The sequence below is a fragment of the Pogoniulus pusillus genome, chromosome Z, assembly GCF_015220805.1.
Source record: "Pogoniulus pusillus isolate bPogPus1 chromosome Z, bPogPus1.pri, whole genome shotgun sequence".
NCBI lineage: Eukaryota > Metazoa > Chordata > Aves > Piciformes > Lybiidae > Pogoniulus > Pogoniulus pusillus.
In genome coordinates this window covers 116,601,050-116,613,430 of record NC_087309.1, presented here as the reverse complement: position 1 = coordinate 116,613,430, position 12,381 = coordinate 116,601,050, and the positions used below count along the sequence as shown (strand labels likewise).

Sequence of the window (12,381 nt, the reverse complement as noted above, 5' to 3'; positions counted from 1 at the left end):
CTGCTTGTCCTATCCCAGGGAGCAGGGAGCAGAGCCTGTCCCCACCTCCTGACCAACCCTCAGATGTTTATATACATTGTGCTATGGTCAGAAAACCAACCAAGCAATTTCAAGGATTTAAATAAAGACAGAGGCACCACTCTTCTCTTATAAATCAGAAATGAGCCACATGCATTGGCCTCATTGATACTTTTTTACCTGAAGAGTCAACTTCAATTGATATTTGATTAGTTTGAGGGCAGTGAAAACTCCACTTGAGAAGAGATATTTTGCCTTATCTGTGATGTAAGTATATTTCCTTTCAGTGGGTTGATGGCTTGCTAGCAGAATCATGGAATCAAGCAGGTTTGAAGAGACCTCCAAGCTCAGCCAGTCCAACCTAGCACCCAGCCCTGTCCAATCAACCAGACCATGGCACCAAGTGCCCCATCCAGGCCCTGACCCAACACCTCCAGGCAGAGCAACTCCACCTCCTCCCTGGGCAGCCCATTCCAATGCCAATCACTCTCTCTGACAACAATTTCCTCAATATAATATAATATAATATAATATAATATAATATAATATAATATAATATAATATAATATAATATAATATAATATAATATAATAATACAATGCTGAATGGAATGCAAAGTGAAGAAGGCTAACAGGCAGATGCTGACCTTGGTTCCCAGCAGCTGCTGGCTTCCTAATCTCAGAAGGGATAGATAACAGACATCTCGTTAATGAGTAAAACAAGGAGTGGTTTATGCTGATGGAGTGGGTTGTCCTTGACTAATTATGCTAATGTGTAGGCATGTGCCTTATGCTCTGAGGGTGCATATTGAGAGCCAAAATGATCAATAAAGGTCTCTGGCATAATTCACATTGAATAGACTGGAGCCCATGTGGCATCGCCTTGATCACACTGATCTGTGGGGCCTTGACCACCTTCCAGCAGCAAGCTGGTCATATTTCTGCAACAATTCTTCTGTCGTAACAAGTCATATAGTTGACTGGCTAGGACTGGGTGCTAGGTTGGACTGGATGATCATGGAGGTCTCTTCCAACCTTGTTGATTCTATGATTTGGCACTGAGATCCACCTGCTGACAAGTCTTTCGAGTATTGCAGAGACCCAACACCGAGCCTCGCTTCTGTCCATGGTTGCAGCATAATGCTGCAGTGCACACAAGAGACCTACATGAAACATCTCTTTAGTGAAAAAAACCACACAGGTTTAAATACACATTTTTAAAAATAATGGGTTTACCATGTGAGGAAAAAGAAGAAGACATATTGAAGTGGCATATAGATTACACTATATCATTTCTAAACAAAATGAATTGCTATTTTATGGTAACTAAATGTATTGCTAGGTAAGCAGTCTTTGAAGATTTCCTAATCTGTAACACTTTGCAAGTCAATACTTGTGATAGTTTGGGTGTTACCCACCCCCACACACCCAAGAGAATCACCCAGACTAGACTCAACCAAGCTGGAAAATTAAAGAATGAAGCTTTATAGCCACAGCTTAGCACAATATACAGGCAGACATTCACAATCTATACAGCTATAGACAGAAATAGACAAGTTAAAAGGTAATACACAAACACAACAGTCCTCCCAGAAACCAGAGTCCCCAGGAGGGGCTCCAACCACCCTTCCACCTTCCTCCCACCCCTCTACCTTACCCCAGACCTTGCCTTACACTCAAGGTGAGTTTGGAGGGTCAGCCAGGGAGGTTAGGGAGCAGACAGATTAGTTAAGCAGCAAGTTAGAGAGAGAAGACAGAGCCAGAGAGAGCAACTGTGTTACCTATATTTATGTTCTTGGTTTTGTACATCTCAGCAAGCCTATAAGTGCAGTAGACATCACCATTGTTTCCTTTTCACAGCCTATAATCTAATTCCTGTCACTAAAATATCCCAGCTAGGCTCAAACTAGCACAATGCTGATGCTGTAATTCTGAAGTCTTACTATGACATGCAAACCACTATCATTGTGCTTAATTGCCAAAGTAAATGTTTAGCTGCTACTGTACTATTCTAAATATTCCTGAGGTTCTTTTCCTCATCAGATGGTTAGGCATATAAAAGTTTTGTTGCTGTTGTTTTCTTTGTTCTAATTACAGTAGGCTACCACCATGCTCTGTTGATCTCACCCATTGCAAGAATAGCATATGTGTCTAAGGAGAAATTACAGGCCATGCATCCTATGTCTGAACTTCTGAACAGTGAGAAGTTAGCTGCCTAATTTTCATAAGGTGACATTACATATAACAGTTCACATGCGACAATATTTGGGGGGAAATCCCAGCTGTTTACAAGCCACAACAAGCTCCTGGCCAAGCAGGCAGCTCACGGCTTGGACAGATTCACTCTGTGCCGGGTCAGGAACTGGCTGGATGGCAGAGCCCAGAGAGTGGTGGTGAATGGTGCCACATCCAGTTGGCAGCTGTCACTAGTGGTGTGCCCCAAGGATCAGTGCTGGGCACAGTCCTGTTCAGTATCTTTAGTGATGATCTGGATGAGGGGATTGAGTCCAACATCAGTAAGTTTGCAGATGACACCAAGCCAGGAGCAGGTGTTGCTCTGTTGGAAGGTAGGAGAGCCCTGCAGAGGGACCTGGTCAGGCTGGGTGCGTGGGCAGAGGCCAATGGGATGAGATTGAACAAGGCCAAGTGCAGGGTTCTGCACTTTGGCCACAACAACCCCAAGCAGTGCTACAGGCTGGGGACAGAGTGGCTGAGAGCAGCCAGGAAGAAAGGGACCTGGGGGTGCTGGTAGATAGTAGGGTGAAGATGAGGCAGCAGTGTGCCCAGGTGGGCAGAAGAGCCAATGGCATCCTGGCCTGCATCAGGAACAGTGTGGCCAGCAGGACAAGGGAGGTTATTCTGCCCCTGTGCTCAGCACTGGTCAGGCCACATCTTGAGTGCTATGTCCAGTTCTGGGCCCCTCAATTCAAGAGAGATGTTGAGGTGCTGGAAGGTGTCCAGAGAAGGGCAACAAAGCTGGTGAGGGGCCTGGAACACAAACCCTATGAGGAGAGGCTGAGGGAGCTGGGGGTGTGCAGCCTGCAGACCTCATCGCTGTCTACAACTACCTGAAGGGAGACTGTAGCCAGGTGGGGTTGGTCTCTTCTTCCAGACAACCAGCAACCGGACAAGGGGACACCGTCTCAAGTTGTGCTGGGAGAGAACTAGGCTGGATGTTAGGAGGAAGTTCTTCACAGAGAGAGAGTGACTGACGTTAGAATGGGCTGCCCAGGGAGGAGGTGGTAGAGAAGAAAAAGCTACCTACGATTCTTTCATTTATCAAGTGCATGGTATCATAACTGTGTAACTCTGAGAGTCTCAAAGCCATCATTTTAAACTGGTAGCACTTTCAGCATTAAAATTATCTCTTGTCATGCATGGTTATCTCAGCAGAAAGGTATAAATGTTATAAACAAGTGGTATAAACATGAACATGTTTTTCCATGTAAGATGTCAAAGTCGTTAAATGCCACATTTAAGAATGGCCAAAAGCAGGTTTCTTCTAATTTCTGGCTATGTAATATGAACAGAACAGAAACACCCAGTAATTTCCTCTTTTTTTCCCCTTAAAATGTGTATGTGAGCACCAATATGCAGCAAACCTCCTACAAACAACAAAATAGGTTGATGAATGAAAACTACACTTGACAGCACTAATAAAATAGGAAGCTTCCGACACTTCACGGGCAAGGGAAACACAAGGAAACAAATTAAGCTACAACAAAGACTAACTTCTAACATAACCATAACATTGTGTGAAAATAACCAATTCACACAGCATTTTAGAATTTCATTCCTTATCAGCATTCTATACTTACATTACCTAATGTAAGAGATGGAAAACAGAAGAGTTTGTCATCTATCCCACTATGAAACTGACTGTGTTGGTAAGTTACAATATAAACACAGGGAAGCATGAGGTTTTATGAAGGTGTTTTGTAGATTATGTTTTTCATTTTAAACTACTGAAAAAAAACTTCACCTGTGACAGAGTACATGAACATGCTCACACTACAAACCAATTATAGCTTTGCCATTCTTGCAAAAAGAATTTATAAAGCAAGTGTTTATGATGAATTTCTGTTGTAGAGGGGATTTCTCTTATTCCTCCTCTGTTTAGGGGGAGGTGAGAAATTAATTTGAGGTGGTATTAAATTTTTATAAAATTATTTATTAAAATTAATATTGACAAATTTGTACCACCCCCAACCACTATGTAATCAAGTTCGTTGTGCAAAGTTATGAAAACAGTAGGGACATATTTACAGGGATTGGATTATTAAATGGAAATATCAAATTATCAACAACTATAGACAGAGATAAATTCCCTTAGGCTTAATGCCTCTTAACAACTATACTGTTTGCCCAGCAGGGGCTGAAACTGTGTCTGCTCTTAAGACAGAGGTAACTTATATTACAAAGGAATTAAAGCTTGCTTAAATGTGTTGCTCTTAAGTATTAATCACTAATCACCCTCCCGGGATTGTGTCACAGCCTGTGCCCAGTATTCAGGTCTTGGTGAAGCTGGAGTCTGTCCCAGCTTGCAGAAGAATGATAAGGTGTTCCCAGTCTCTGGGGTAAACAGGATTTCTCTGACCTTCTCTCCTGGTGAAGTGGTCTCTGCCTCGGTGCTGCTGCTTCTGGATGCTGTGTCCAGGGATGCTCAGCTGGCAGGATTTCCAGGTGCAGGAGAAGGATTTGTCTGTGCAGCTTCTGACACGGTCGTCTCACAGCTAGCAGGCTGTGTTTGCAGGTTAGCAAACAGTCTGGAAGGGTCTGCTGAGTCTGGATCTTTCCAGGCTTACAGGACAGCTGGCAAGCAGTGTGCCAGGCTGCAGGGAGACTTGAGCTCCATAGATAAATGCAGGGTAGCAAGGCAGTGTGTACGGCTGCTCTGGGCTTAGGCAGGGGGCTCTCAGCTCCCCATACATGTATGAAGTGCAGGTGTGCAGGCGCTCTGCTGCTCAAAGGGTTTGCAGACAGCTTAACTGTGCCTTGAGATCAGTGCAAGAGGGCTGAGCCTCAGTAATGTTTGCAAGAGTAAGGGCCTGACTCTGTGTCTAGGCCATGCAAGCAGGTCTGTGCTGCTCTGTGGATCAGAGAGCTGAGTCTGAACAGCTAAGTCTGGACCTCTGAACACTCCGAACATGTGGTGCACCTTTGCACTCCTCCTTATAGACTCTGAGCCAAGATTCGTGGCTCATTTGGCCATCTAAAGTGACCAATCAGGTTGGCAATAAGCCCAAACCTTACCTTAATAGGCAGTAGCTGTTTGCCTGCACCCTCCCAATAGGGGATTACCTGGGCAGACCCCAGGGGTACATGGACTCTGTGTGTGTGTTACACAACCTGTTTACTGCCATGGGTCGAGAGAGAAAAGCATGTGCAGGCATGTAGAGGCACAGAGAGGCCTCAGTTTTGGGGCTGCTGCCCCTCCACCACAATTTCCAAAGAGAGATAAATAACCACATTCAAAGGTAGCACCAGATAACATGGAGATGAAGACAAAGAGAAGAAATCTAAATGGGTTTATAGCTGAAGTAACAGTGATCCTCTTGAACTGTCACCCATGTTAAACAAGCAGCAATAAGGAACATTTCATTTCATATGGTGGCTCTCCCAAGTGGTATTACATGAAATTACTAACAAGGAGAGAGACAACTCCAAAAAGATTCTGTGCTAGTTTGAGCCTAGCTGGGATATTCTGGTGAGAGGAATTAGATTATAGACTGTGAAAAGGAAATAATGGTGATGACTACTGCACTCACAGGCTTGCTGGGATGTATAAAAACAAGAACACAAATGTAGATAACAGAGCTGCTCTCTGGCTTTGGCTGCATGCACTTCTCTCTCTAACTTGCTGCTTAACTAATCTGTCTGCTCTCAACCCCGCTGGTCGATCCTCCAAATGCTCCTCGAATGTAAGGCAAAGTCTGGGGTAGAGAGGTAGGAAGAAGGTGGAAGGGTGATTGGGAGCCTGTCCTGAGGACTCTGGTTTCTGGGAGGGCTGCTGTGTTTCTCTATTACTTTTTAACTTGTCTATTTCTGTCTATAGCTGTAGATACTGTAAATATCTGCTTGTATCTTGTGCTAAGATGTAAATATAAAGCTTCATTCTTTAATTTTCCAGCTTGGCTGAGTCTAGTCTGGGTGATTTCCTTAAGTGTGAGGGGGCAGCTAACATTCCAACCATCACAGATTCCAATCTTTCACAAAACAATCCTTCATTTATCTTTTTGTGCTTTATCAACCCCTCTCAGATCATGACAAGCACATACACAAAAATGAAGTTTTGTCATAGTGAAAATGGCAACCAGATGCCTTGTAAATACTACACAGTAGAAGTGGAAGCAAGAGAATACTGATGATTAACTAAAATTATAGAATGGGAGGGAAAAAATCATACATGGTTCCACAAATAGAGAAAACAAAAGCATTCTTCTCAGAAACAACAATTTTGTTATTATTTAACTGAGGACTGCCCTGTGGACCAAAAGAAATGTCAGGCTGAACCTCCAAAGAAAACAAGCCACAAGCATCTCACACATGTCAAACCTGATCTACAAAAGCAAACACTACTGTGTGTTCCTTCAGCAAACAGGTACTGTTCATTTGCTTTTCTGTGTGACCTGCTATCTCTACACATAGGTGCATACATGGTATAAAAAGTTCCTTTTGACTATTAAGAGCATGTAAATATTTAAGAATAAGTTGTAAACAAAACAGTGTCTGTTTCTTTACAAGAAAAGTGTAACTGCAGTTAATAAAATTCCTTTCTCCATTACATGATGTGTGCAGTCATTCCAACAGTTTTTACTGTTATTTTTCTGTCTACAACTCTGAAGGTGTTTCTTCAACACTGCCAACGAAATGAACAAAGAGCTCCTCAGTCATGTTTACTGAATCTCTTCAAGGGTTGGAGGGTTGGAGGGCAGAAGGGCTCTGCAGCAGGACCTTGACCGCCTGGACAGATGGGCAGAGTCCAAGGGGATGGCATTCAATAGCTCCAAGTGCAGGGTGCTGCACTTTGGCCACAACAACCCCATGCAGAGATACAGGCTGGGGTCAGAGTGGCTGAGAGCAGCCAGACAGAGAGGGATCTGGGTGTGCTGATTGATACCCGCCTGAACATGAGCCAGCAGTGTGCCCAGGTGGCCAAGAGAGCCAATGGCATCCTGGCCTGCATCAGGAATGGTGTGGTCAGCAGGAGCAGGGAGGTCATTCTGCCCCTGTACTCTGCACTGCTTAGACCACACCTTGAGTCCTGTGTTCAGTTCTGTGCCCCCCAGTTTAGGAGGGACATTGAGATGCTTGAGCGTGTCCAGAGAAGGGCAACGAGGCTGGGGAGAGGCCTTGAGCACAGCCCTACGAGGAGAGGCTGAGGGAGCTGGGATTGGTTAGCCTGGAGAAGAGGAGGCTCAGGGGTGACCTTATTGCTGTCTACAACTACCTGAGGGGAGGTTGTGGCCAGGAGGAGGTTGCTCTCTTCTCTCAGGTGGCCAGCACCAGAACGAGAGGACACAGCCTCAGGCTGTGCCAGGGGAGATTTAGGCTGGAGGTGAGGAGAAAGTTCTTCACTGAGAGAGTCATTGGACACTGGAATGGGCTGCCCGGGGAGGTGGTGGAGTCGCCGTCCCTGGAGATGTTCATGGCAGGATTGGACGTGGCACTTGGTGCCATGGTCTGGCCTTGAGCTCTGTGGTAAAGGGTTGGACTTGATGATCTGTGAGGTCTCTTCCAACCCTGATGATACTGTGATACTGTGATTTATGGCTTTGGTTATAAACCAGTCTAATGAGAATATAAGCATCAAGTATTCAGACTGCTACAAGTTACTGCACCTTGAAAAAACACCACACAACTAAGCTGTTTTTTCTAAACAAGTCTCCATCACTGCAAAGTGAAGCTTATTCACTTTACTCATTCCAGAGACCTTGACACTGATCCTAGGACTGAAGTACAACAGCACATCTGCACAATTCAGTGAAACAGATGTAAAACTTACCATAGAAGTAACTGATCTGGCATCTTCTTCATAGTTCACTACAGGTGGTGGCTCTTTCCCATCATTCTCTTGAACCTTTCGTTCCAGTAGTTCCTTCTGGGCTGTAAATTTTGCCTCCGAGCATCTTAATTGCTGAACTGTTTGCTTAAGCTCTTCCAGTGCTTGCTTTTGGCTTAGTAAGAGTACAATACTGCAGGAGAGAAAAAGGCAAACTCATATCAGATACACGTGATTCAAAATACACACTATCAGAAAAGCTAGAAAAAAAAAAAAAAACTTAAAAAAAGTCAAAACAAAACAAAACAACAACAACAACAAAAAAAAAAACATTCCTGAACAGAATTATTTATTCAAAGGCAAACAGATAAAGCAATTCCAGAAAGCTTTCAAAGCTATGGGACAATGCAAGCAAACTTTCCCATTCTATTTCCTCAATCTACACCAAAAACAGAGATGAAGCTACCACTTTAATCCATGTTTTATTTAATTTATAAACATTAGGGTTCCCCCATTCTTTAGAGAGAAAATACATGTTTTAGATTACGATTTGTAGAGATGAGAAATCCACTGCACCCTATGCAGTTGTTGTAACAGTAATTAGCACTGCTCAACTCATCTTGCAGCCAGCATAAACTGAAAGGCTCTCCAACTGCAGAAGTGTCTCTGGACTGCAGTTCAACATTCTTCTTAGGGTGTCAAAATTTGAATCCTGTGAGGAGCTAAAAGCTACTCTTACTCTTCTTCTGCACGTTTTTAAATGACTGTTCTCTGAATATCCCTCCCTAGACAGATGTAATTTAATCATTACTGAAGGAGAAGCAGACGGCTTAGAACAATTACAGGTACCTTTACGATTCCACTATCCTCCAAGAACTGCCAAACTAAGGACAGAAGCTGCCTAAAAGATGGAACCATCCACTGTACCCTTAAAAGATAGCCCCAAAAACACTCAGCTGGAGTCCAGTGACATGAGGCCTAAAAAGAGATTAGGTGTCAGTCTGCAGTGACAGATGAGAGAGGTAAAGGGACCAAACTGTGAATGAGAATCATAGAATCAACCATGTTGGAAGAGACCTCCAAGATCATCCACTCCAACCTAGCACCTAACACTAATCTATCAACTAGACCATGGCACTAAATGCCACATCCACTGTTATTTGAACACCTCCACATATGGTGACTCCACCACCTTCCTGGGCAGCCCATTCCAATGCCAATCACTCTCTCTGCCAACAACTTCCTAACAACATCCAGTTTATACCTCCCTTGGCACAGCTTGAGGCTGTGTCCCCTTGTTCTGTTGCTGGTTGCCTGGCAGAAGAGACCAACTCCACCTGGCCACAGCCTCCCTTCAGATAGTTGTAGGCATCAAAGAGGTCACCCCTGAGCCTCCTCTTCCAATACAGAATGCTCCCTGTTCCATCTGTGCATGAAGAATTAGGATCTACAAAATTATTTGTGTGATGGCTTGTGTGAGTGCAAGCTACTTGATAGACCTTGTGCCTAGGAAGAGCTATGAGCAACCCCACACGATGAGGTACTTTGTGAAGAATCCTTACAACACAGAGCAACAGATTTAGAAGTAGTAAAAAGGTAAGCCAAATGAAATATTCGATACACTGTTGTGGTGGTAGGCCAAAACAAGCCAACATAAGACCTACACAAACCCAACACAAGTCTTGGCTTGTCCAGACACAATTCCCTTCTCCTCTCTGCTCTTTGTTGGGGTCTACAAAGCACGGGAAGGGGCCTGGAGCCATGAAGTTTAGGTACAAGGGATATGTCCTCCCTTTGTGGTAAGCAATAAGCACATGTACCAACCATGCTTTACCTCTGCTAGGCTCATGTCTTTATCTTATATAGTTCAGGTCTGGCTTGATGCCATTCTATTGGCTGACTATGCTGGTTGCTAGGATTGCCTATTGGGCAAGTTGGTTCTTAGGAAAATCATAGAATCACAGAATCAGTCAGGGTTGGAAGGGACCACAAGGACCATCTAGTTCCAACTCCCTGGCCATGGGCAGGGACACCCTAGATCAGGCTGGCCAGAGCCTCAATGACAAATACAAAGCCAGTTAGAAAACAGTTTGCTTTGCCCTGTATTGTCCAGAGAAACCAGAGCAGCCATTGTTGAGGTTGCAGCTAAAAAAGACCTCTTATAGCAAGAACAACACAGCTGCCATGCCAAAAGCTGCAGGGACAATAGGTGCCCCAGGCCCATGAGCCTTACCATGTGCACCAGTAGCTAGCTCCAGCACCTAAGTGTTTAAGGAGATAGCCAGATTATGCAGGAGAAAAATTAGAGAGGCTAAGGCCCAGCTAGAAATTCATGAAGAATTAGTTCAGGACCTGCTGAGCCATCTGGACACCCACAAGTCCATGGGACCAGATGGCATCTATCCCAAGGTGCTGAGAGAGCTGGCAGCTGAGCTGGCCAAGCTGCTCTCCATCATTTTCCAGCAGTCCTGGCTCACCGGAGAGGTCCCAGGAGACTGGAAACTGCCAACGTGGTCCCCATGCACAAGAAGGGTGGGATGGAGGAACCTGGGAACTACAGACCTGTCAGCCTGACCTCAGTGCCAGGGAAACTGATGGAGCAGGTTAGCTTGGGGGTGATAAGAGCACACCTGAGGGATGGCAAAGGGCTCAGGTCCAGCCAGCATGGGTTTAGGAAGGGCAGATCCTGCCTCTCCAACCTGATCTCCTTCTATGATCAGGTGACTGCTTGGTGGATGTGGGGAGGCCTGTGGATGTGGTCTGTCTGGACTTCAGCAAGGCCTTTGACACTGTCCCCCACAGCAAACTGCTGGCTAAGCTGTCAGCCCATGGTTTGGATGGCAACACTCTGTGCTGGGTTAGGAACTGGCTGGAGGGCCAGACCCAGAGAGTGGTGGTGAATGGTGCCACATCCAGCTGGCAGCTGTCACTAGTGGTGTCCCTCAGGGATCAGTGCTGGGCCCCATCCTCTTTAACATCTTCATAGATGATCTGGATGAGGGCATGGAGTCAGTCATCAGCAAGTTTGCAGATGACACCAAGTTGGGGGCAGATGTGGCTGAGTTGGATGGCAGAAGGGCTCTGCAGTGGGACCTTGACCACCTGGACAGATGGGCAGAGTCCAAGGGGATGGCATTCAATAGCTCCAAGTGCAGGGTGCTGCACTTTGGCCACAACAACCCCATGCAGAGATACAGGCTGGGGTCGGAGTGGCTGGAGAGCAGCCAGACAGAGAGGGATCTGGGGGTACTGATTGATACCCACCTGAACATGAGCCAGCAGTGTGCCCAGGTGGCCAAGAGAGCCAGTGGCATCCTGGCCTGCATCAGGAATGGTGTGGCCAGCAGGAGCAGGGAGGTCATTCTGCCCCTGTACTCTGCACTGCTTAGACCACACCTTGAGTATTGTGTTCAGTTCTGGGCCCCCCAGTTTAGGAGGGACATTGAGATGCTTGAGCGTGTCCAGAGAAGGGCGACGAGGCTGGGGAGAGGCCTTGAGCACAGCCCTACGAGGAGAGGCTGAGGGAGCTGGGATTGGTTAGCCTGGAGAAGAGGAGGCTCAGGGGTGACCTTATTGCTGTCTACAACTACCTGAGGGGTGGTTGTGGCCAGGAGGAGGTTGCTCTCTTCTCTCAGGTGGCCAGCACCAGAACGAGAGGACACAGCCTCAGGCTGTGCCAGGGGAGATTTAGGCTGGAGGTGAGGAGAAAGTTCTTCCCTGAGAGAGTCATTGGACACTGGAATGGGCTGCCCGGGGAGGTGGTGGAGTCGCCGTCCCTGGGGCTGTTCAAGGCAGGATTGGACATGGCACTTGGTGCCATGGTCTAGCCTTGAGCTCTGTGGTAAAAGGTTGGACTTGATGATCTGTGAGGTCTCTTCCAGCCCTGATGGTACTGTGATACTGTGATACTGTGAAGAAAACCCCAAGCTGCAGTCTTCCAGCCAACCACATCACCTGCTTGCCTGCCACAAGCCAAAGGGATGCATCCCTTACAAAAGCAGCCTACCCATGAGTAAATCTGGCAAATCTAACCTTAGAAGTCTTGTGAAGGTTCTATGTGCCCACCTGCCATTCTTTGGCCATAAAATCCTCCGGTGCACAAGTGGCATTACTGCCACTCTTTCCAGCTTAAATTCATGTTTGCATTTCTGGGGTTTTTTGCTTAGAATCATAGAATCAACCACGTTGAAAGAGACCTCCAAGATCATCCAACTATCACCCAGCCCTATCCCAGTCAACCAGACCATGGCACTAAGTGCCTCATTCAGTCTTTTTTTGAACGCTTCCAGGGATAGCAACTCCACCGCATCCCTGGGCAGCTTAACTGTTTAAACTGCCTGTTCCCCATGTAAATAATCACAA

General features: G+C 45.9%; 1 protein-coding gene across 1 annotated transcript in view; it reads right to left on the bottom strand.

The window, feature by feature from the left end:
* The window catches only part of FER (FER tyrosine kinase), a 162,433-nt gene that overhangs the window by 77,755 nt on the left and 72,297 nt on the right, over positions 1–12,381 (bottom strand). Inside the window, exon 10 of the mRNA XM_064139965.1 lies at positions 8,023–8,212. Within this exon, the coding sequence (XP_063996035.1) occupies positions 8,023–8,212 (190 nt within the window). The remainder of the gene's footprint in view (positions 1–8,022; positions 8,213–12,381) is intronic.